The sequence below is a fragment of the Micropterus dolomieu genome, linkage group LG15 (genome assembly GCF_021292245.1).
Source record: "Micropterus dolomieu isolate WLL.071019.BEF.003 ecotype Adirondacks linkage group LG15, ASM2129224v1, whole genome shotgun sequence".
Lineage (NCBI taxonomy): Eukaryota > Metazoa > Chordata > Actinopteri > Centrarchiformes > Centrarchidae > Micropterus > Micropterus dolomieu.
This window is the reverse complement of record NC_060164.1, coordinates 11,699,285-11,726,047: the sequence shown is the minus strand read 5'-3', so window position 1 is coordinate 11,726,047 and position 26,763 is coordinate 11,699,285. Positions and strand designations below refer to the sequence as shown.

Genomic DNA, 26,763 nt, shown 5'->3' with positions numbered 1-26,763 from the left:
AAAAGTAAAATGCAAACATGCATTAACTCACTACGTATGTTATGAAAGTTATCTGATATTAAGTATATGTATGGCTTTGGTTCAGATATAGAACAGACAGGAAAAAGGCACGGAGAGGGTTTAAGATGCAAAATAAAAAAGTTGTGAGCCAGATTGAAAATTACAGTACACTGCATGTCCCCTGCTTGCTGAGCAACCAGGACACCCCATGGCATGTTATATTTTGATATTTTCATAAACATGTCCTATTATTAGCTTGTCCTCCAGCACTTGTGACATCAGTCTGACTGCAGCAGTCTCCCCTCATGTCTTGGCTTTGCCTATTACACGTCGTCTGACTCACCAGTGGACTATGCCTCCCAGCTGGCCATAGGCTGACACTCTCTTCCACCTTATTACCAAGAAGGCCAATGAATGAAGTGAATGTGCCTCCTGGTCTAGTTAAAGGTTGGCACCTGGGGCTGTACAATACCTTATGTAATTTACCTTGGAAGACAACTGAGAAAACAGATATAATGAACCAGTTAGGCAAGTATCGTGCAGCTGTGAGATTTCTTTAAAAATTTTATAGCTACTTCCGTGAGATGAAAATACAGACTGCATGCATTTCCATTTTTTCAATATTCCTCTTGCAGAACAGTGATGCTGTCAGATGCTGGCAAGAGCAGGAATATTCATCCCCACAATGCTGGAAGAATTCTTCTCTCACTGAAAGGCGTCAGACTCAATTTGCATTCTCATATTTTTTGTCCCCTTTGAACAACAACATATACTGACTTTTCCGTTTTAAATACATTTAATGCAGATGCGAGTGGCACAACATACCCCCCCAACTACTGCAACATTAAACCAGTAATTTGTTGACAAAATGATTTGGGCATGATAATGCTGTTTTTGATATGATAGAGTTATTCTGTTTTAATGAGCTATGTAGGAAGAACTGGTTGATACACAGTAAATTTAGACAGGTTCAAGTGTGCATGTGGCTCATATTTACTGTATAGCCATCTTGTGCACTCTACTATATTTCACCTGTCAAGTATTTTTAAAGGGCAATCTTCATTATTAGTAGGTTGTTCAGAGCAAAAGCATGAGGTCATTTCTGTTGCTTTCAGAGGCCATGCCAACTCTGCAATTTGAAATTTTGCCATTTTGCTAAAGACACTTAATTATGGATGGGCTGAAGCGAGCATTTATCATATTTCACACCCAATATTATGACATATTTGTCAGAGCATTAATTTAGATTAATGGCATGGGCAGGGTTTGGGTGATCTGCAAAGCCCTTGACAGCTCATCCCTTTAGAGTCAGGTGGTTTTAATGAAGGTGGTCTGTAGGCAAATGTATAATAATCTTTGAGTTAGTAGAATGTATTTCAGGTGCTATGTGTCCATATTCTCTTAAAAAGACAGTGGCAATGTTGCCACTGCCCCAGCCTTCATCCACCCACCAGGTATGTGTGCAGAATTAAGAGGAGGCAGGTGCTCAGTCCAAAAATAAATAAATGAAAAACATTGAGGGGGGACAAGGGGGAAAACTGTTCTTTAGGTAACAATAGATAAAAAGAAAAGAAAAAATAGGTTAGTTAACAAGGGAACAATCACCTCAGACAGCTTCAGTGACCTCAGTGTTCATTCTAATTTTGAATAATCTTACATTTATAATCAGCACTTTCCACTTGTTCCATTGTTAGAACACGGCATTGTAGACACTTGCAGGGCCTCTGAAAATGTGAGAAAAGTAGCTCCCATTAAAAGCCTATTTTATTGAGAGGTAGTCAGGCATCTGTTGGACTCTATCTTTGCATGTACCTTTCGACCATCACCACGGCTTCATACATCGCAGAGAATGCCTGCATTATTCAAATGCATTTTGTGTCTCAGCTATCTGTCATGCAGAGGGCTGTCAAGCGGCATAAAAAGGTGGGTGGTACTGTCGTGTGCTTCCCACCCGCTGCTGAACTGAAATGAACTTGACACATAGGCAGAAGCACATAAACATAGGATGGATATTTGTTGTGAGTGTGGATGGCTGGGTAGGGGCGGATGCATTCTGGACGTTTACATCCTCTCCTGCCCACTTTCATATGCATAATGGGACAGCTGTGTACTTTAAAAACAGACTGTGCTTACAATACTGCATGAGTCAGGGTTTTTAGGATCTGCAGTCCAGTAGTGACAAGCTATATTGTGTCAAGAAAAATAAATTTTAATTATCTGTTGTAAGGTTTTAAAAAATTATAGATAAAGAGAATATAGATGCTCTGTGTAGCTATTTCTTATAGTTTCCAAAATCTCTAGACAGTTAGTTGTTTACATATTGCTTGACTTAGCACCTTTTAAAGCAATTTCATGAGGGAGTAGTCAATATTTTTTAACCAACGATCCCATCTGTCTTTCTATATACATTTTGATAAATGGATGCCTGTTTTCAGGTCTCAAGTGACTCCTTAATTCGTATCCCTGATTTCAGAAGAAAAAGAAAAACTGTAATCCTTTCTAATATTTCTTGTGTCTTATCCTCTTAGTGTGGCTTACTACAGATGAAGGAATAGCTCACGTTGGCCAAATATCCTCCCTGTTAGCCTCTCACTCCCTTCCTCTTTTCACTTGTTTTAGAACCCTGCAGTAAATTTATTGCCCTAACCATCCCCACCGGCCAACTGCTTTGGATTCAAGTTACATCAACTTGGGAGTCTCAATAACGACTCTAAATGAGCCAAGTTCTCATTAAAGGAATTCCAAACACCCCACTTAGACTTGATCTGTTGACCACATTCCTATTGCTTTGTCCTTTAACGTGGTATATCCAAAAAGAGTGCTTGGAAACGGACAGGGAGGCCAATTCCCCTCACCCTGCCTTTAATATGGACAGAGTGGTATGCACTTTGGTTGACTTGGTTGCTTGGTAACAAGAAGCAAAGCATGTGATTCCCTTCTCTGCTTTTTTAGATTTAATTATGAAGTCATTTTATGAGTGATATGTGGGTTAGCTCATTTTGGGCCTGTACTGATCTGATACATTTGAGACGATCTGAACTGACCCAGCTCAATATTCCATAAACAAACCAGAAATGTGCCTCATCCCTGACTCAGAGGATTGAAATGACTGCAGTGTGGAAGTGCAGGAAGACAATCACATGGCAGTGGTTTTAATCCTTGATGCAATTTTACTCAGTTAGATTTCAAGTGGAAGTGAAAGTGGAAACGATATTGCTGGTTCGGTAGCTGACATTAATAAACATAGTCATTTTCCAGTACAGAAGCTAAATCTAGCAGACATCAGAGCACTGATCCCCACAGAGTTAGCAAACAAAAGTCTTCTTGTTCTATCTCCAGAAGCCGCACTTTGTGCTGCTTGTGGCATTGCGGTCTCCTTTGCCCTCCCCTCGCATGCTCAGAGATGCTGCTGAATAGATAGAAGGCGTGACTCTAGTGGGGGTTAGAGGCAGGAGGGGGTGGATAAAACGCATCATGTAAATGCAGAAAGATCTGAGAAAAGTTTTTAAGATGGTGTGATTGATAGTTCTTTAGTTTGTATTAGCTTGGATTGTTTGTATATACTTGCTTTGCCTCATTATCAGCAAAATCCAATGCCACACGCATTTATTTACAAATCTAAGAATCTACAGCCATGCTAGGGGCTCTGTAAGGCTGAACATAGGTAGCCTGGTAGCATTCCACAATGTGCTTATTGCCACTAAACACGAAGCGCGGCTGATGGGACTGTCTTTGCAGGTCTTTGGTCATAAAACAAAGCATTGGACCATTTAAATAAAAAGTCAGCAGGACACATAACAGGGGAACAAATCTTTCTACAAAATACTGTGCCAATCCATCAAGTAGATGATGATATTTCACTATTTTTGTTTTCAATTCTGCCATTTCTCTAAATAACCACATACTTGCATAAATACCAAATCAATGAACTCCATGAATATAGAGGTAAATACTATCTATAATATCTACAAACTATTTTGCTGGTTAAGAATTATTTTTCTAAGTAGGCCAAGAACAAGTCGTCACATTGTGCTACCAATCTCATAGTAGGTACATTCTACAATTGCTTGTTTATTGTGATGTGTTCCGTGGGTCTACTTACTTACCATGTATTTGTCATAGTATGTACATTGTAAAAGACAGTGAGTGGGATGTTTTGAAATTTTTATTAAACTCAAAGCCAATTGTGCTTTAATGGTTGAAGGAAATGAACTCTGTGAGGATTAAATTCTGCACAGTTGTATCAGTATAACAGATGTAGCCTTAATAGATGCACTTTTTATGTAGCGACGTATACTGCTTTTAAAATGAGCAGTGCATTAACTGAGCTTCAGAGATTTCTGTAAGGTTTATGGATGTCCTTTTTTATCCACAGTACCTTACAATTAACTATGCTTTTTTAAGATGAGGGTGGGTATGTCATCAATTGTCTAAATCTCCAAAGCAACAGAAAGAACAATTAGACAATGACTAAAAAAGGAAAGTAAGGAATGAAGTTGCAGCCACAAATAACTGTGCAGCCCGTTGAGAAAAGATAATGAGAGAGAATCTCCAACTGGTTTGTGCGCTTCCATGGAAGTCACTTCCGCTGCATGTGTCACATGCTTAAGAAGTGAAAGAAGTTAAAGGTAAGAATGTGGTTTTCACAAAGTGAGGGGTCCCAGGTAATCATGAGTTGATCATTGAAGAGGTCATTCAGTGCAAGCTGCCAAGCCACAGTTGACCGAGACATTAAAACAAGGAGAAACAGGAAGGGCTCATTTGCAATGAATTATTGAGAATGTCATATAATGAATCCTGTCTCCTGTCTCTGCAGGGTGCCTAGAGACACCAGAATTGCTGATTGCTCTAACTTCAAATGAATGTATTGCATTTTGCATTATCTTATAAATATAGTCATGGAAAAAGTGTCTGGGCTCATTAGTTTTAGCTATTTACATGTCAGTGTGTATTAGATAAAAAGATACATATATACTATATAATTACAAATGATTATTGTCCCTGCAGAAAGGGCCAGTATTAGCCACAGAAATGTATTCTATTTTTATTAGCGATATACATAGGGATGAATCTGCGATCACAACATAAATTGTTTGTTGTCACTCCCAGTGGAGAGAAAAAAAAATTGTTATTGGATGGGCTTACATTCCTTTTTTGTGACAGTTTCTCAGTTATGTATTATGGGAAACTAACCTTCAATTAGTATCACCCCTGCTGGGTATCTTGCCAGTTATAGTGATGTTCATTTTATGCCTGGCTGGTGCTGATGAAAAATATCTGTCTTAAAAGGAATTGTTTTTATTTCATTTTTAAAGACTTAAATTTCTATGTCCAAATAATCGATTTTTGTTTTCAAACCTTTACAGATCACTATTATTGTGGCTACAAATAGCGAAAAGCTTATCAACAGATAGATATGTGTGCCTAAATGTCACTTTGCCTCAGGAATGGCACTGGAAATTAACAGCACAGAATGCTAATTGTTGCCATGAAAAATGGCTGTGAAGAGTGAAATTATGTTGCTTTTTAGTAGGAGAAACCACAACAAGCAATAAAATGTTGCCTTGTGGAACTAGACAAATCAATAATATTATGTAAGCAGTCCTATTTTGAATTTGAATGCTCTTTTATGTGTAATCTACACGTTCTGGTATAAGTGATACGTATTTTAGTACAGACAATTTCAGAGGAGAAACACAAATCTGCAGTAGCATTTTGTATTGTAGCATTCTGGATACTACATTTTTGCTATTCTTTAATGTGCATATAGCTCCAATTTACAGTACTTATTATTGGGATCAGAAATTTCATTTACAAGTTATCGTGACACTGTTATTGTTATACAGTACTTGGGTCTGGAAAAGTTAGCCAGGGATCTAGCTAAGATACATCTGTCAGTTATATCAAATGCCAAACAAGGGAGCATCTTGTATGACTGAGTCCACGTGCCTTGTGGTGGGAAGCTGGCTGGTTAGGAAAGTGAGACTTATGATTTAGTCTGGAAATAAAGGCTGTTTGGAGAACAGGAGTTGTGTGGGAGCTGTTGGACTAGTTCTACTAAGCTTCAGACAGAAAATGAGATAGGCTAGCAGTAGCCTGTACATTTGTCCATTTTTTTATTTTTTATTTTAATTCTTATATACAATTAGTTTTTTGTAAAAACCTGGTAAAGTGTTAAATGCTAACAAAATAATCTTGATGTCTTGGTAAAAATGACAAGGAGCTTTGATTATACTCTCCACTATCAATAGTACACACTAATTTAGCTTAGAATAGGGATATAAATCCTACTACATTTCAATGTTTTGCCTGGCTGAGACAATAATGTAACAGAGGCTATAAAAAGACGACAGGACTCTGGCTCTCCGTTACTGAGGCAAGGGCAGGGCCAGCGATCTTCCCTCCTCTGAAAGGTGATTGTCTGCCCTTCTTGCTGCCCTGTTTTATTTGGATCAGAGTTGTGTCAGTCTGGCTCTTTGATTTCAAGACAATCACTGCAGCAACTTGACTGCTGCTAAGTACAGAAAAATATTCTGTGTTGCCAGAAACCAATAACTGTGAGGTATGAACACATTGATCAGTTGGACAGTCAGTCAATCAGTCCGTCTCTGTCTGTAATCTGACACTTTACCCATAACCTCAAATGGCACTCGCTCACAGTGTATTAAGTGATGTTTGCTTGCCCATACTGCAGTCCTGCTAGTGTGTGCAAGATTGTTTTTTTTTCTTTTTGTTGTGTGGTAATAAACACCCACTACAATTGTGGATCTCACCAACCGTCAAGTACAAGTGAGCGTCCAGCCTCAGGGGACATTAGGTTTAGTGCACCACAACGAGGCAAAGAAGTTGCACTAGAAAAGTTACCTGGACAAGTGACACAAAGGTTAGGTTTATGCTTCATCGGAAGTGTTTTCAAACAGCAATTTGGGGTTTTGCAAGACAAAACACATCAAGGGTGGTTGGTTTTGTGATTGCACATTTGCTTAACCGATGCACATCCACTTCCCGGAGCTTTCCTATGGGACCTTCCCAAGTCCTGAACAGGGCAAGATTTTACATAGAACTGAACAAACAAAGCAGATACAGAATGTATTGGCACTAAGCAATTTGCTAAAGGGATACTGCATTGTGACATTAAAGGACAGATACCCACACTGCAATAAATAATTATTTTCAATATCAGTTACTTTGCCAATTATTTTCTCAGAACACATCACAGTTTATTTGTACAACCAACAGTCCAAATCCCAAAGATTTATGTTACAAGACTGCAAGACAAGGCCTTTAAAGTCTTCACATTTGTGAGAAGCTGGAACCACTGAACAAATGACACAATTTCCTTGGCAATTTCCTTGATGAATGACTTAAATCATAAATTGAATATCAAAATAGGCATCAATGTATTCCACTTTTGATAAACTAATCAGTTAATTGACCAATTGTTTTAGCTCTGTACAAAAGCACTGCGATAGAACTAGGACTATTGTACATGTAGATCTATTCTTCTTGACAATCTTGACAACGGGAGACTAATTATTCCAGGATGGTAACTAAAGTGTAGTAACTTCCAGTTTACAGATTTTTGTTTTTATATTGACAGTCTTGGTTGTTTGTGTCCTGTCATTAAACACAACATGTATGTATGTATGTATGTGTAGAGCATTCTACTGATGCTGGATCACAGAAAAACGCATTTAAAAAAAAAAATAATAATAATAATGCCAAATCCCAGATATACAATATAATACAATCCCAGATACACAATCGTATTTTATATTATATATTATATATATATTACATACTATACTATTTATGCAGCACAGTTAGACAGCGCACAAAACGTGTATCCAAAGAGGCTGATGTTGAACTTCTGGTCGTCCCACTGGTAAATTTTAAGCAAATATAGGTAAGATGTACATTCAGTAATGTACCCACAAACCCTGGAGATTCAGTGTATTCCCATGTATTCATGTGCTTCTGCAGCTGCAAAACACAATCCATGTTTTTTTGACACATCATTATTATTTTTATTGTCAATAATTGGTATAGCTGCAAAATCAACTGCAGAACCGAACTAACATGACTGTATTTTATGTTAGGTTTACACAGAGCCTCCCAAGAGTACAGATCTGCACACATTTTCTCAGCTGACCCTAGGTTTCCATGCAATAATGACACAAGATTAACCTCTGTGACTGTGACAATTCTGAATGTATGACAACATACAGTTGTCCACACACTAGTTTTCCTTTCTATTTATTATGTATGCCATTTTAGAGCTAGCCTGTGTACGTCCAAATGCAGTGGTTTTATTTTTCATATACAGTGGCATTTCAGAATGCTGCTGTTCTACTTCTTGTCTGCAGAGTATTAAGTAAATACAAGAGTAGTGCATTGCTGATTACCCTCTATTTTTTATATTGCCTTATGTCCATGGAGATTCAATTACTGGCTGAATATAGTTAATTTATGTGACCATTCAGTGCAGTCTCTTTTAAAATCAGGAGGAAATATAGAAAATGTGCATTCATCAGTGCCTCTAAATGCCATAATGAGGTGAAATGATAGTCGGGGCTAAAATGGTTCCTTCGCCCATTTGGTGTACAATCCTTTTCTACTGTGCATGTAGCTAACTGTGTGTGGAAGAAAATGTGTCTATTGATGTCCTTGAACTTTTGCCTAGTTTAATAAATTCTAATTAGATTAGAGCAAGAGAGTGCATGAAAGGACAGCTTTTTTCCTTTGCTGATTAGAGTGGGAAAATATATGCATGGGGCTACATTTTTTTGCATTGAAAAGCTCATTAAGGCTGCTCTCCCAGAGTGCAAGGGAAGTGGAAGGGAATGGTTTTGTCATTCAGTCTCACAAACAGATCACACTTGAGAAACACAGAATGAACAAGGAGTTGCCTTCATATGAGGACATATTGGATGCCATAGTCTGACAGCGGTGACTGATAAATATGCATTATTCTCACGCATTTTTATTTAATGCGTGTACAGTACAAAGCCGCATTTACTCATCATGAAAATTAGAAATCATTCTAAGTAATTTGAATTATTTTTTTTGATTTATACACTGTGAGTCATTTTGTCATATTCATCCAGGCAGGGTCCTTATAAATAGGGAGACATTACAGTATGTGGAATCCTTGCCATAGCCATGACACATTAATCTCTGCAAATTAACCACTTCACTCGGTATAATCACTGAATTGAAGAAAGGGATGTGTTTTAAATCACCTTTTTTTTAAGCCAAACAGCACTTTTGCTAAGAGGCCAAATACCTGAGAGCTTTGACAGCATATCAGACAGGTACATCGACATGAGTGTGAACTTGCCAACAATAGGCCAGACAGGCTATTCAGCCAAAGCTATTGGGGACCTTGGGTGTCACAGGCCTTTAAAACTCCACGTACCTCTGCAGTGAGTCTGTCGCCAGCTCCCCATTTCAGGCAGAGCACAGCTGAATGGACAGCAGCCATTGTGTGCCCAGATAATGCACTTCAATCATCCTTAATGTCATCATAGCCAAAAAGGCTCAGAAGCTGGCTTGAAGGGGCTTCATTTCCTCCCATATCCAAGAACAAAAACTGAAGTTTTAATAATAAGATTTAGGACAGTGTTTTTCACACTAATAATGCTGTCCAGCTGTATTAATATCTGTGTTGTGCATATGGGGATGGAAATGTGTAATATTGTTGTAGCTCTTGTTGGTGGCCTCTGGGTGGAAAACGATTAAGCAGTCATGTTTAGGTTAAAGCTGATTGAGTTTAAACCCTTCTTTTCCCACACTTAATATTCCGGACATGGTAGGCTGCAGGGAATGCTTGCGGTGTGGTAATCAATTCCATACATTGGCCAACGGTAAGATGTTGAATGGATAATTGACCACAGTAATGGCGCATGGCTATGTGGTGCTGGACGATGGAGACGTGCACATTAAAAAACAATTAATTTCCAATACTAATGTCACTCTTGGCTGCCTCTGCTACTGCATATAACAAGGAGCTGTCACAGATAAGTCATTTCATACTCCATCTAAGATTTGGAGGCTATGTGAAGTTAGAAGGCCTTTTTGTTGGACTGAGACAGATACTTTTCCTTTTTAAAGCCACCCGATAAGAATTTAGGCTTTTTGGTTGATGAGTTGAAAAGTCCCCTTTTTTGCAAAGCTACAAGGTCTGGTCATGGACTGATTCCATTTTCAGCTCCTAGCCACTGAGTCAAATTTCTTTTTTGTCTTGTTTACTTTATGTTTCAAGCTCACTTTGGCAGCTCCACATGAAAACAAGACATAATTTTGACAGTTGTAATAACATCACTATCCAGAAAAAAATACTAACATGACTTTAATAAACGGCAAACTCTAATTTTACTGTGTTAGTGATGTTAAAAAAAAACCCAACAGGTTCAGCCATCATTGACAAATACTGCTTCCTAGTTGTGCCGTGTTTGCTGGCAGCTGTGAAGAGAGTTTGTTTTCATTCAAATTTTGATTTATTACTTCTAGTGTATGTTTATTTATTTATTTACATGCAAATCATTTGCATGTAAATAAATAAATAAACATGCAAAGTAGATATCCATTTGCAGCAAATGGATATCTACTTTGATATGGTTACAGTGCACTGCAACCATATCAAAGTAAAATACCCAGTGAGGCAATAATTTGATTACTGAATGACAGTAACCTAATTTCCTTTATAATCTGTGTGTAAATTATGCATTTGATAATCAGTTTAATGCACAGAAAGATGTGGCAGAATACAGGAAAAATCTTCTTTAATCACACTGTCAGACAATGAAACTTCATTGATGTTTATTCTTTTTTCTATTGATGAATAAATGCTGCTTTCACCCAGAATGGTGACGTTTTGTTCACTATCCAGTCTTTCTTCAATTTTCATGAGTTTGATTCCAAAGCCTTCTAGTGGATAATAACCTGAGACCTTTTCAGGATACAAAAACATTATGACTTAATTATTCCAATTTTTTAATGTGCCATCCCTTTTCTTATCTCACACAAATACTTTGCCCTGCTGAAATTACAATTATCCTCCACAAACACTCAGCATAATTTCAATAGCACTCTTCAGCATAATTTAAAATTAAGATAATGCTTCTTTGCTCCATTAATTTAACAGTGCTTAGCATCTCTCTGATTTAGGGTTGCGGAAGTTTGAAAAATAACACTGTAAGTGTGCATTAAACTTGAAAATGTACCAGATGGTATTGTGAGAAAAAGGCAATTTTCTATTCATTTGACATTTTGTCTTTTCCAGAAGTCTTTGACATAATCACTTTGAGAAAGACTGAAAGACATTTTACAGAAGATAAAATGGGCCAGATTTGAACCCAGTGGTCACTTTTGTGGTATGTTTGTCTCTGGAATATTCTGGGTTTCCAGAGATCATCAAGTGGTTAAATCCCCTGTCTCTTGAACTAAATGCCCCCTTTGTCCTGAGACTGAATCCCTGCAGAGTTTTCTCTCCTGTGTTTCCAATCCTCTCTCTCCCTCAACACTTTACAGCAGTCTAAATAAAGAATAGAAAATACCACAGGTTAGACGACTGCCCACTTTACTTTAAAATATATTCTGAGGTTGTGTTCACCTCTCTCATTGCTCAGAATAAAGAAAAGAGTTGATTAATGCAGGCCTAGTAATGACAACTGATGACGTACTGTATATGCATAAGCACTGTTTATGTTTAAATTTTTTTAGTTGGAATCTTACTTGCTAAGTTAAACATAAAACATTTTGTTTTTAGACATTAAGCTGAAGCTGTTGATCATCTAGTTATGTTTGATTAAAGAACTTGGACCACAAAACCAAATAGTCATTTTGCGGAAATGGTTGGCATAGTAGGATATTTGCTTTATAAAAATACAAACTAATTACAATCTAGTGCAGCCATGCATGGCTTTGGGACTTTAACTGTGTTGGTTCTCAAGTTCCCAGAGTTGGCATCAGAATCCATTAAATAAACATTCTATTGTGCAGCTCTTGTCTGAGGACATTTCAGCATCACCGCTGTGTCCTTGTAATTATTTTGGAGAGTGTATTTGCTTTAACATGGGCTTAGCCAATGAGCAAAGACAGGGCATGTTGCAGGCGTCTTCCTCATGACTAACTTGCATATGACACAATGTTCCCTGTGCTGATAGATGCAGGGTGGCAGTCTGAAGCAGTGGGTTTTACCACTGCTAAAGGATCAGACATGATTGGTGCGGTGGAAAAGCTGACAGCATGAATTATGAAGGTCTCATTAGGGGCTGTTGGAAATGATTTATCTTGCTACGAAATATGGTCATCCAACCACATTTGCCTCCCTGGTTACAGAGTCCATATTGTGTTTTGCGCTTTCAATTTCTTAGGTGTGTCATATTACAGTTTATTAGTGAGGAATTTCCAATGCCAAACCATGACTCTATTAAATCTAAGGTCACTACTTGGTATGCCAAGCAAAATGGCTTAGAAAAGGACAAGGTATGCTCTTTGAAAATTGGCTGCAGTCGCAAAGGTGCTAAAAAATGTGTCATGTTTCTCACTTGACAGATGCATTGCTTGGCATGGCGGCATTGAGTTTGGCAGTGTGTGTGACTGCCGGGTCATCTACTGGGGTTGCGTGTTTCTATACTGATGCCAGGAGCTTCTTCCATAGTTTTCCAACGCCTCTTAGCAGGACCATTGTAGTAAAGGATGCCTCAAAGGATAATTATGCAAAATTTACAACCACATTAAGATCACATCCTGCTGGTCAAAAAAAAAAAACAACAACTCATGTTTTGAGGCAATTGGCCATAACTTACAAGAGAATATTTCATTAAACGCGTTAAACATGAGACTCGTGTCCCAGATTTCAGAAAGCCTCAGTATTTCACACAGCATACAATACGTAGTTTCTATACTATTCATGTCACCTGACTACTCTTTCTGAAATGGTTTCATTAGTAATCCTCTTCCATCCTTGTTTCTGTTGGCACACAGTAGTCCTTTCAGTTGTGTCCCTGCAGCAGCCCCACTTTTAGTCACGGGTGGTTCAGCAGTGTCGCTCTTTTGAAAAGGCTGGTGATTTTGAAAGTTATAAGCTGCAATCTTGGCATTGCTTTCGCTTTAAAATGCTCCATAGGCGGGCCCATTTTCTGATAGCATCATGCAGCTGAACTGAAAAGCACGACACATTGCTCACATTATCATGCAGAGGGTACATCTCTGTGAAAGCCTGAAATAGTTGACAAGGAAATGAGTGTCAAAAACAACATTTGTTGTTGCCTTTGTTTTCAATTTTCTCCACCTTGTACCAAAGATTGATAAGCAAGCATCTATTTACAACCACCGTAACGTGGATGATGCTTTTGATTCAGTTTATTGTAGTGTAATGTTTAGATTGTGGAGCATGCATGTAAACTGTGCGGTTTTTGACAGAGTAGAGATTCAATTTATCCAAGTTTGGATGATCTGAAACCAGACGGCTGAAGCCTGTTCCCTGAAGTGTAGAGGAGGAATGATCTGCTCACAGCACCCAGCAACAGGGCCTCTTGATGCAGTGCTTTGATAACGTCAGAGCTCCATCTAGGTTGCTTTGCGAGGTACTGCTCGATAACCTTGTGATTTAGCATTGTGCTGTAAATTATCAGTGCAACCTCCAGTAGCCACTCATTTGCCTACACATCAGTAATGCAAAATACATCCTCTCTGCTTGCAACAGACAGTGTTCTGAGTACTTGTCCCACCACACTCACTCCATTTTTAGGCGAGTTCACATGACTTTTCAATGAGGTGCAGTGGCAGTTGCAGAGAATTCTAATTTGGCTTCAATCTAAGTCATTAGGAGAGTCAACAGGAAGCAAACAGATGGCTGAAGGAATATGATGGATAATTGTATGTCTCAGAGGACAATTCGTAATTTGTATCTGATTCCGTGCAACCCCCTCATTTTCTTAATGAAGGACTAATTGAGTTTTTTAGATTGGCTCAAGCATATGGTCCCACCAACAGTGAAGGGTTTGTATAATGGCTGTAAGAAAATACGTTGAGGACATTTGAGTATTTTCATAAAAGTGTTTATGAATGGTAGTCTTATTATAAGGTTGGAGTAACATTTAAGACTGTTCGGATGTGGAAGTATATTTATGGGAAATATGATGCATCTTCATTACATCATAATCATCATCAATGTCATCAGCATATTTATTATTACTTTTTACATTGAAAGTAGTCTTTCAGTTTTGTCTAAAACTCTGATATTGTCCTGAGAAAATACAATGTCCTGCCTCTAAAATGTTGAAATAAATACAACATACTAGAAGAATTTGTACTTTACTTATGAATAAATGTATATTTGATGTTTTTTATTCAATGTACTTATTTTAATGTATTCCACCGTGAAACATAATGACTTTTTTTTGCTCTCCTCTGGAATATGTTTTGTTATTATAACTTTTCTTTCTATTGTAATATACTTGTTGTTAATTGTAATTATGTTAATTGTTTTGTGGTGAAAAATCCATAATCAACCAGAACAGGCTTTTCATTTTCAGTGCTGTTGGTACAAAACTAGAATTTGAAGACTATAAATTATAATACAACAGTTTTAGCATATAGTCATTATTACCTTTTGGAAAGGTTAATGTATTTTATTATAGTTTGGCATCTATATATGTGTTTAAATGTATTTCTATTGTAATCCATGACTCAAACAGAACTACAATATATTTAAACATGTACTTTAAGGACCCAGAAATATCACTACATTCGACAAAAAAAACAGCCTTACTAGCTCAGCTGTTGAAAGAAAATCAAAGACAGTCATGGGATAAGGAGGTATCCCTCCTCCTGGTCTGCGTGGACTGTACGCTTGTCTCTATTTTGGGAACTTACACTCTTCAAAGTGCAGTGGTAATGAAGTGCCTCTCATTAAGAGCTACATTTGTCAGACAGTCAGGCAGGAATGCATAGAGGGCAGTAAGCGGAGCGCCCCTGATAGAAGCTACTCATAGGGGCCTCAGAGTAAAGGCTCATTTCATGCAAGGTTAGACACATCAGTCAATGGACACGGGGGCTGGCTTTTACTGCCTTTCAATAAAATTACACATGGAACGTGTCCACACAGTAAAGATGAACCTAGAAATGAAATGTCTTCCATTGGATTCTCTGCAGCTGGCATGATCACTGCCAGTTTGTAAGCTTAAAATTCTCTGCATGCAGTGAATCAAAGCCTCAGTGTTGACAAAGGTCATGGACCCAGGGAACTTTCACTCTCTTTGATTGCGTGCTGAGTCTTTTATTTGTTTGTAAAGTGTGATGCATGTATTTACTAGCAGGACATTAATTACATCAAGCGTGAATATCTTTGTAAATATGCCCACTAATTAAGCTCGAAAGCATCAATGAGCTGTGATGGGTCAGAAAAGCTTGGAGCCCACCACATCAGGCTCAAATAGTTCAGCTTTGGCATGACAGTACTGTCCACCACAATCCATTTGACACTGCAATAAAGGCCTGTGTGGGGGCCACAGCACATCCAGTCACACTGTTGCCTCAAAATCTGAGCCCTGGCATCCTTTCTGTTATAACCCTCATTTACTGTCACCTGCTGAGGTCATAGCCCAGTGGTGAGTATGTTGCTGCGCCTGCATAGCTGGTCCTTTGTGCAGACATTTTAGCCAAAGATTTTTATTGTTTTGGCTGTTTCTGCATGCAGTTCTGGCTTTACTAAGAGATGCACCCCTGGAGATAAAGACAAAGAGCTATTTTCTTTCCCTTTTTAGAACAGCCAGACATGTCTCAAGATAAGATCAACTTGCAAAGCAGCCTGATTCAAGAGACTAGCCCCCAAAGTATTTCAGTTTCTTAAAATTGAAAGGATGGTATTTTTCGCTCAAAATCCATCCCTCGTCTCTTTATTTCTCACCTGATTTGTTGATTATCTCTGACAAGCAGGCAAAATGGCTGCCATTATAAATTGATGGCACAGTATGGTGGCAGTAAGCAGTCTTTCCTTGCATACTTTACAATAACTGTTCTTGCACTTACTGGAAGTAATTACAGGTTTTGATGTTGCAAAGTGTTACTGAATGGAGTGCTAATTCAGCTTCTTTCTTTAGCGAATTAGGAGTTTGTAAAAATGTAAAACATCATGTGAGAAACAATTTTAAAATACTATGTCTATCATTTTGTTGGTTCAGTCAGTCAAAAATCTAATTTCATAGCATCAGAAGATGCCATCTTAAGTTTAACCTGCTTAGATGTCAAAGCTGTCAACAGATGCTAATGCTAACAATAACAGAGAGGCATGTTAAAGTAGTTGAGACTGATGAGGAGTCATTTTGGCTCATGTGTATCGGCAGTGAGTCACAAAAATCATCAGTGAACCTGCTGACGACTATAATTCTGAGAAGTTATGCTATAATAATCTCAGGGAGAAAGTAAAGTAATTTCCTGATGCTACAAAATACTTGTTGTTTGATGGAGTTGGCCATTGTATGTAAAGGGAAATGCATTGCACAGAGGAAATAATGTAGATGGTTCTAGTCTAACAATAAACTGTTTGGATAGGAGCCTATGAAAAAGGTGTTAAGAAAATATCCGGCAAGCGCGCATTTATATTTGGCCAACAGTCCCGCTACACCATGTACACTCTATCTATATAAAAAGACAACCATTTTGTTTCAGCATGAGGAGAGGTTACGATGTTAATAGTGGCTTTTAGCCTCACTTTGTTCAGTAAATAGAGTACACTGTATTACCTGTATTTCAATTACGGTATGTGCACAATATGCTAGATAGACTATCTTAAATTCTAATGCCAAATGTTTCTTCAGTTATTACCAATTTACTATAATCTATAATATATTGAACACAAACTAATTGTTAAAGGTAAGAACCATTTGTGAAACTTTTCTTCAGAAGCAACTCCCTCCTGTCAAGCTGTTTGGCTTTGACCTTGTGTTAAAAGGTGTTGCCTGTTGTGGAAGGAAATGTGGTTACTGCTCATCTGTCTGCCAAGGTCATTGAAGTAATTCAGCTCCCAATTTAAGGCTAATGCATATAATTCTCCACAAATATCTTGAGTGTTTCAGGAAAGCAATGCCGCTATTCTTCAACTTTGTCAATCCTGGTAAATTAAAATGGTCATTGTAACACCTGAAGACATGTCATTTTTAAATCCAAGGCCCAAAATGCATGCTTTGTCAGTGATGCATGACATTGAGGTGATGTGCATGCAAAACAAAAGTGAATGAACCTCTCATTGTACAAAATGAAAGAAAGCTAACAGTGATGGATTTCTCTGAATGGCATTGTCTCTCCTTTGTTGTTGAAGCATGGTGGTTGATGGATATCAATAATAAGCTTCCTCTTTAGTCCTGACTGAAGGAAAGACACCTCATAAATCTTAAACTTCATTTTCTTTAAAATGCACAGTTAAAATGTTTTGAATACAGGCCAAATCGTGAAAATGATGCCATCTCAAACTGAAGAAATGTTGTAGAAGTAATGACATGCTAAATGTATCATCTGCGCTTCCTGCCTCGTAATATACAGTGAAGACACATTGTTTTGGGCTGCTCTGACAAATGACAACAGCCTACCAGTTATTAAAATTCGGGTTTGTCTCTCATGTTTACTGTCATATAGCCACGGGCTTGAATGCAATCCTAGTAGTTCAATTAAACCGTTGTGCTTATTTCTCAGTACTTTTCTGGTGTCATGTTTCAATATCCTGCTCTTTCCCATTCTACCTCAGGCTCTCTGAAACACAACGTTAGGATTAACACTTTGGCTTTGTGGCGTCAATAAAGACTTCAGTCTCATACACTTCAATCTGAGACTTTTTACGCACTAAATTAACCAGTTCTCATTTGCGTACCAACAGGATGAACTTTTTTTTAATAGCTTCCTGTCCAGTCCTAATACCATGCTGATATAATTACTCAAACATCAGTCACGAAACGATGAATCCCTGATGATGAAATGCTCCCATTTAGAAATGTGTGAAGGTTGATTCACACAGTGTGTGCTCTGTAATGACTGTTTGTCATTTTTCATGTTGCAATGCTTTTGTTGTATTGTTCATCATGAGCTGCTGGGAGCTAGATTAGATTAGGTGTGACAAACTCTAGGGCGAATATCACTATTTAATAGGCTGAGTTGATCAATGTTTTGTAGAGGCAAATTATTTCCAAAGGTATGAGTTGTGATCAATAACTTGTGACACCGGTCATGTTGATTAGTATTTAAAGGGTGCTGAATCATTTCTTTACATTTATGTTACTTTTAAATACTTTTGAACAGAGAGTTAGGAATCACTTTTTTTTCAGTGTACAGTATACTGATACAAAGAAATTATAAGCTCTGTTGCCTTTTGTAGTATAACACGGTCATTATGTTATGAATACAGGACAGCAGGGTGTCAGGACAGCTCTTTTTTTGTTGCATTTTTAACGTTGAACGTTATTTAGAAAGTAAAAGCATTAAAAGAAGCCAAGTCATTTTGTGTGTACTTTCTATAACCTTCCAGCTCCACTGAGTCAAGTGACATGAGAGTGCTACTGTACTCATAGCTCTCATAGCTTTTAGTGTTTAGTTTCTTTTGTATAACTTTGTTAAAAAGCTGCTTTTTGTGTGATTTCCTGCACAGAGTAGCACACATTCAGGCTGACTAAAATCAGACAGCCCTTTTATTCTGCTAAATGGGGAATTGGTTCATGATCCAAGACACCACAGGGTAGAGCACAGAAACCCAGTGAAAAGATAATGTGTCAACGTATCTACAGTAGTTAGCCTTCTAATATTCATGACTGAAAATCATATCAAGTCCCCACAGTTAGTCCAACTATCAGTGTGCCTGCACATTCTCTGTCCGGCACAGAGTTCACACTGTGCTTTATGTTTAATTTGAGCAAAACAGATGTGGACACGATCAAATCAGACCGAAAGACCTTTGAACATGCTTCTGAAGCTCTTTACTTTGTGCAGTCATGGTTCTGAAGATCTCAATCAGCATCAAAAGGCTGCGATGTTTGTTTTCTACCTGGCGGCTTTCTCTCCTTTCATTATACCTTCTTAATATTCAGATTTTTTATGCAAACACAAACACAATTTTCCTGATGCTATACTGGGAAGAGATTTTTTTGTTTGGTCTTGATTTATTTATTAATTTTTCTTAATCCAATCATGGACCATGTTTGTTGATATGATTTGGTTAATGCCAACAGTCTGATGCGTGGATCTGACAACTGTCTTCTTTTTTTTTGTAGTCAAGTGATTTATCGTGTAATTAGTCATAAAATCCCAGCTTTCAGTGGAACATGATCAGATGAGATGACAGATTTCTTCCTTTAGGCCTCACTGCGAGGGAGGTCAGTCTTTCTAGGCTCCCAGTTTGCTGTAGGGAACACAGGAAACTGAGGCCATAAACTATATTAGTAGTGATGATTTAAACATCTTCCCAATCAATGGCTGATGCATTGTATTGTCTAATGTACTAACATAAGCCATGTGTGAATTTGTTGTTGATGCATCACCTGCATTGCCTATTTGCAAATGATATAATCACCTCATTAGGCCCACACTGCCAAAAGTAATGCACGTTATAATCAAAAACAGGGTTCAAAAACTATTTGCATGAGCTATTTAGTTTATTAATAAGTAAAATAAATGCTGTTCTAGGGTCTGTCAGATTGCCTTAAAACAGCTGATGCAAATTCCCAACTACATGCAATATTTTTAGCATCACTTTTCTCAGTGTGGCATCAGAACATTGTGCTCATTGTCTCTTTGTCCCATCATGGGAAACAAAGAGGGCGTGCATCGTAATGAATACAGCTCAGAATACATTTGTCTAATTTTACAAAAGGCTCTCAATATTTTAGACTGGGTAAACCAAAAAAGAAGTCCCACAAAGATGACAGATTTTTGAGGAAACTGTGGATCAATAGCATGTTATGTCCATGACCCCCTCCTCTGTGGCTTTCTGATGGCTTACACATTTTTACTTTCATTTTCTTTTCTTTTCTTTTCTGGGTGTGCAGGAGGGTGGTGGGGATAGGGAGCTGGTCTGATGAAGTGTTAGAGTCTTAAAAAAAACAAAAAACAATGCGAGGTTATTTGCATGTTTGCTATGTGTCTACGCTGTGCTTTCAAGCTCAATTAATACTTCCAACTCACCCTTACAAATTCGTTGCATTGTTCTATGCCCTAGAGTAAAAGGACAAATTAAATACAAACTTGTGTGGTCTTTGTTTCTAGCCATGTACTGCAGTTGCTTCGAACATCCTGAAAAACAGTATGTAATAAGCTTTTGTTCTCAGAAAATCATGTTTAAGTCTAGCTTTCATATGAACCTCTATTTTGTCCCATAGAATATGGAATGATCGGAGAGCATACAGTAAAAAGTCAGCGGCCAAGATCAGTTCATGACACAAAGGCCCTGCAGGAGCAAGCTGAATCTGCTAAATTTATGGCACAAACTGGTAATACACTAGTTATGTTTCTTTACTTTATTTTGTTAACTAAACGTAATTTCATCATGCATGCTCTCTCTTGTACTGCACATTTTAAGTGGAAATGTTTTGCATTATTATTTTTTCCAACTCATTCTCTATTGCTACATATGAACTAGGAAGATAAAGTTCCCATTTCTCTCTGAGTATTTACTTTGAATATAGAACATAATTGGGTTTTGTGGGTCTGTTTGTTTTATTGTCACATAGTGAGTTGGCAAGTGGATTACTCATACAGTAAATTCACATAACATTAATTAAACAGCAGTTTAAAACTAAGGCCCTCATGTAGTTAATCATTTCCTCCAAGGCATGATAAATTAAATGTCATTCGATGAAAAAACCCACCCCTTTAGCCAAATATGAAACACATACTTGGCAAAAGTTAAGCTGATAGATGCTGCCCTTAGAGATAAAATGAAGCTATGTGGCTTAATCAAGTGTAGCATCCAATAAATTAAAAACTGATATGATCTAAATTCATAATGATTTTTACAAACTGCAACCTTCCTAATAAAATCAAAAAGTTTTGAAATATGTGACAGCAATATTAAAGCAAAACCTTAATTTTGCTTTCACTGTTTAGTTCTTTTGACTTTTTTTTTTCTTCAGTGGGTGGGTTTAGATCTAGCTGCTATTGAGATTTTTATTTTATTTGATTCTTTCTTTCAATTTTTGGGGAATTGTTTTAATTTTTTCATGTGTTGTTCCATTTAAATTGCTGTCATTGTTTAAAAACTTTCATTACCATTTTAATTTTTATACACATACACACCGGTACTAACTCATTAACGCCTCTCCATTTTACACACGCTGTAGGTATGTTGTTTCCCTGTCGAGTCACATCGCTGTGCTTTTCTGTTTCTCATTCTCACACAATTTACTCTCCCTGTACTGCCTCATTTAACAAATTGATCCACCTTTCAGTCTATTTTATGATCTGCAAAATTAAGGGCAGGGTTTAGATCCCTATTTGGCTGAATCTATGTCTCCTTGATACTACATGCTGAGAAAGTATTTTAAAGCACATTGTGCTATAAAATTCAAATACAATTTGATGACCTCCAATGACATAAATGTATTCAGAGCTGCAATTGAAAATATTCCTCTTGGTATTCAATTATTTCTCTAATGAATAAAGCCTCAAAGGAAATGAATACTTCTCCTGAGGGTTTAACATAATCAAACAGAAATTATTTGGTGACTATTCTGATGTAGGAATTTGATTGTCCATTCACTTGTCACCAAATAATGTATTCCTTACCGTGGCTTTGGAAATCATCCCACTGCCTCATCATAATATACAGCTTTATTTAGCATTTCATGGCTTTCTGATATTTGACCCCTTTTAGAAGATTGAAAGGCTCAATGTTGGTTCTTCTTATTCTTTTTAATTTAACCCAATCCTTACTAATCAGAGTTAAACTACTTCAAAGTCTGCTTACCAAAACCTCCATATAGACGCAAAGGCCTGGACAATAAAAATCCACACTCATTCTGTGGCTTAATTATTACCTCTTACATTTCATCTGGTCACTCACAATTGAAATTGCTGTATATTTAAAACAGCATTCTTTGAGCCACATTTGCACACAGGAAAATGGCTGTGATGTGCTGAATAAAATCAGCTAACTTTCTCATTTTCCTCCACCTCTGGAGTTAACAGGTTAAGATGGATTTGAAAAATATTTGAAACCATCGTCTAAAACAGAGAATTTGCTCCACTGTTGTCAAGGAAACTAGACAGTTTGCTGCAGTGCAAGGGAATCCATATCTCAGACCTCTTTCTGAACTAACACCCATTCAATTCCATTTTATTTTTTCAGATTTTGTCTTTCTTGCATGTCACCATGTTCTTATGAATTTTTTTTTGGGTGATTTTTCTCATTTTGTTTAAGCATATTATTGGGTTTCACTGAAATGCATGAAACTTTTTTTTAAGATAAAGTGAAACAGTTGGATGCAACCCTACTGTCTACTGTTCATTTTGATAACCATAGCTATGTCCTCTCTGTGATCTTTGCATAAATGCCCATTTAAATTTGTTGCAATAAAAGCATTACTCATTTACACATCCTACACTATAAAGACCATGATTGCACACAAAACACTTTATTTAGTGCATACAAATTAAATGACTAGTCAGAAGAAATAAGCTGCCCATTCAGTATTTATCAAAGATCACATAAAGGTAGTATAGACTATACAATAGTGTAAATCTCAAGACTCATGTTGGCCCCTTCCCATTGTACTAAACCCCGCCCACCATGCCCCCCCCCCGTAAGCCCTGCCCCAGGACCATATTGCTGCATTTAACTAGTGTCACCCTTCTCCCACACAGGTGAATCAGGTGCAGAGGAGTGGTCCCAGTGGAGCTCATGCTCTGTAACATGCGGTCAAGGGTCGCAGGTGCGAACAAGAACATGTGTCTCACCATACGGAACACACTGCAGCGGCCCTTTAAGAGAATCAAGGGTTTGCAATAACACTGCCCCTTGTCCAGGTAGTGTTAGCCGCAGATTCTTGAATATTAATGTTTTGCTCATTTGTTGTTTATAGGAGGAAATGTGTTGCTGTGTTTTAACAAACTTTTCAATGTGTCTATTTAAGAATGTATTATTATCATCATTACTCCAGGTATTATTAATCTAATGCTTTCTTTTTTTGATGTTATTTTGTGAATGTGTTTTTTTTTTTCATTATCACTTTTGTGTTTTCCATTTCATATAACTGTAAGGCAATTCATCAACATTGAAATGGTTTAATGACATGTGGTTCTGCATGGAGCTTGGGGAGCAGTAGATACTGATATGTTGTCAGCTTCGTTTCCTTGAAGGTCAGCCGTGCATTTTAAAATAGCTTGGCAGCGTTTCTTCAAAACAAACTGCAAGGCATTTCTTCCTCAACCCATGATGGCAGGGCAGATGAGTCACTGGCAGTCAGGTATCAGCATCAGATGCTTTTCTGACTGGTGATTGCAGCGCGCTAATGTTTGTCTGTTCGCATCTAGTAGGACAGTGTGATTCTTCTAAACAAGTCGCCATTATCCATTTTTGGGATTGTTTACAGAGACAAATATGTTGATTTAGTAATGAGATTCCGAACTCATGTTTAGTCAAGATATTTGATGGCGCGTTAAGTGTAGTGCTTCAGAGATCTCATCACAAACTCTTAAGTAATTATGGCTGATCAAAAATACTGCGAGCTGCATCCTCTGACATTCTGATTTATGATGCACTGTACTTCCTTTTTAGATGTGGCATGTGTAAGTGGGAAGTTGGCAGTTTTCAAAAGGGTCATTCTCCTGATGTGTGTGGACGGTAGAAAGAGAATGAGTCATTCCCAAAGAACAGTTGCCTAACTACCAGTCTTGGTGTGACTCCTCCACGGCCATTAATATTTAGCTCAGACAGCAATAAAGCTCAAGGAAAAAAAGCTACACAGCCCAATTCCAGGTATATGCATTCATTTGCAAGGAGAACAATTATTAATTCAGAACCAGAACTTACAGAGCTGCCCATGTGAATTCATTATTGTCCTTGATTTATCTCAAGACCTGCAGACTTTAGGCGTTTACTCATTGCTAATTGTGGATCCAGAACTTTTTTCACATAATAATGCAGAAACACTTATCACCAAAAAACTGGGTCATAAAAGTCTGGGACAACTTTAAAGTAATTTTGACATTTCTGCAAGAGTAAGACAGTGTTAGAACTTTTCCTTTTAGGAGAAAAATGGAGCGGGAGGGTTAGGATGAGAGTCTTTTTCAAACTTCTATATTGTCACTTATCTTCAGTTATTGTATTGCTTCATATTGTTTTTAATTAGATCATATCAAATGTATTGTACTGAAGTGTCATTAAATTGCATTGCCTCTTCCCTTCTTTATATTAAAAATTTAACATGGCACTAACTTTACTTAGCTACAAAAAAAAACCCACGTGGCACAGCACCACATAAAACACAGAGTCTATATCTAGGATTCTGTAAGGCAGACAGATCCATTTGCTTTCTTCAAACTAAATGTAGAATGCCAATGTGGAAGGATACCTTCAAAACAGAATATGCTTAAATAAAAGACACATCACTTCCAGTCTAAAAGGAACCTTACCTTATAGTCATCATCACTGAAAACATCAGCTCATCTGGGAACAATGGTCCAGGCGCTGCAGGCTGAGATCAAGCATGTCGTTAGACATTCTGGGCCTCCATACAAGCTGTGATGCCACTCATTCAACACACTCCACCTGCCAAAATACAATAACAATTCTGTGTTACGAAATAATCATTTTCCCTGAGTAGTCTTCCTTTTCAACCGAACCAACAGCACCCCATGCTATATATGTTTCCTTTTTAATTCTAGTGCATTTATTTTGCTGGAATTCTGTTATGACATTTCTACAGTACAGGATTTACGTCCAGTGCCAACACTGAGCGCCAACACAGAATTAGTTCTTATACTGTAGCACACCATACAGTGTGATGGGTTCGGTATCAGCATTTAGTATTGTTCTGTTTCACTCCCTGTCCTCAGTAAAACACATATATACAAAATGGGTAGCCTAACTTTATTTTTATGTGTGTTAATATTAATTTCTTAAACAAATTTCACAATGCGTGGTTTGGCTGGGGTAAGTTAGAGGGTACACGGTTGATTTGAAAATTCTTGGCTGCCAGGATCAGATTTAATCTTGTCATCAACAAGTAAGAGAGTACGTTATTACGTTAAGTACGTTATTGTCTGTCTACCTCTACAGTTTGTTACAGTTTATTACTCCATGCCATTGAACCCAACTGCCAACAAAAACAGTCAACAGAGAGAGAGAGAGAGAGCCATACCTTCAAAGAGCACGGCTAGCTTACTTCTTTTTTTTTTTAGCGTGTTAAGCTAGCAAAGCGACGGAAACAACGAATCACTACGCTGAGCATGCGCAGACACGTCTGTCCGCCTGTTTCTTTCAGAATAAACTACACTATCCGTGCTCATTGCAGTGAATTAACGTCAAGTGCAAAGGTATGTCTCCTGTATTTTTTAATGGGTTTCAGAGGACTGTGGAGTTCTGTGGCATGGAGAAGACTGTGACTGTTAGGGTACATTTGTTGGTGTCTTTAGGATTGCTAAGAACCCAAACGCTTTAATTTAGGAAAGAATATTGCCTCAAATCAATCAATCAGATCGTTTCTGTTATGTTTAGCATCAGCGGCAACAGCAGCAATGATTTTCTTACAATCAGAGGAAAATCTGGGCAATTAGTTGTAGAAGAGGCCAAAGGCCCCATGGAAACCAAGCATATGCAAACAAAAGGCAGGTGCCTTTAAAAAAAATTTTTTTTAATTAGCAGAAAACTCTGGAGGTTCAGTCTGAAAATAACATTATTGCCAATTTGATCATAAAGACAGCAAACTTATTTATTTAAGGTTTCACTGCTTTAAGAGCACTTTAGCAATACAAAACCATCACAACCATGCCAGAAACCTTAATGGTCAGTGCAAACCAAAGACAAATAAAAAAGTATAGACTGGAAGAAGTCACGTCTTTTATTAACCAATACAGAAACAATATTGATAAGACACAATCCTAGTCCTCGGTTGTGAGCCAGTCACAACTGAAAATGTAAGCCTTCAGGGGAACATTCAAATGTATCTATTGAAAACAAGTGAAAAAGAAAATCAGTAAGATCATGATTTCACTATATGGCATTTTTCATCTGATTAGGACATGTGCTCTTGCATGTGGCTCTTGGAGACACTCAGTGAACCCACAAGGACTCTGATACCACTTCTGAGTACTAGAGACAGACTTATTGTATCGCAAAAGCATTTCGAGGTGCCATTGCTCCTTTATTTGTATTGTGCAAATGTAAGAGCAGTACTGCACACAACAGCTTTGAACTAGAGCTGTATGATTAGCAGCGTAGACTTGATTGTGGTGTAGTGGAAACTACCTCAATCAGCTCTGTGGCAAAAAAGAGATGGCACTCTGCAACAAAATAATCAATACTCTATGGAAAATACAGTTTTGCACAAGAGGAAGGCTAACAAGTTTAAAAGGTTAAAACCTCACTGGAATGCTATGAGAAGAACAAACAAATCCCAGTTTACCACAAATGAATGAAAACATTCTTGGCAAATACATTTGCTTTGGCCACCATCTTGTGCTGTTCCAAGAATTTCACCTCTAGCAGCGCAATACGATTGCTCATCGCCCTCCCTGTAAATGATGGCCGCAGTTCAGAGAAAACACACACAAAGAAGA

At 37.7% G+C, this 26,763-nt stretch overlaps 2 protein-coding genes across 2 annotated transcripts in view; one reads left to right on the top strand and one right to left on the bottom strand.

Annotated features, from left to right (window-relative positions):
* eys (eyes shut homolog) overlaps positions 1–25,447 on the bottom strand; it is a 276,707-nt gene extending 251,260 nt beyond the window's left edge. The window contains exons 1-2 of the mRNA XM_046071407.1: positions 25,347–25,447; positions 24,619–24,754 (exon numbers count right to left, since the gene is read on the bottom strand). The gene's annotated coding sequence lies outside the window, so the exon portion shown is untranslated. The remainder of the gene's footprint in view (positions 1–24,618; positions 24,755–25,346) is intronic.
* The window catches only part of LOC123984490 (adhesion G protein-coupled receptor B3-like), a 72,145-nt gene that overhangs the window by 26,560 nt on the left and 18,822 nt on the right, over positions 1–26,763 (top strand). Inside the window, exons 3-4 of the mRNA XM_046071406.1 lie at positions 20,367–20,477; positions 22,849–23,010. Of these exons, the coding sequence (XP_045927362.1) occupies positions 20,367–20,477; positions 22,849–23,010 (273 nt within the window). The remainder of the gene's footprint in view (positions 1–20,366; positions 20,478–22,848; positions 23,011–26,763) is intronic.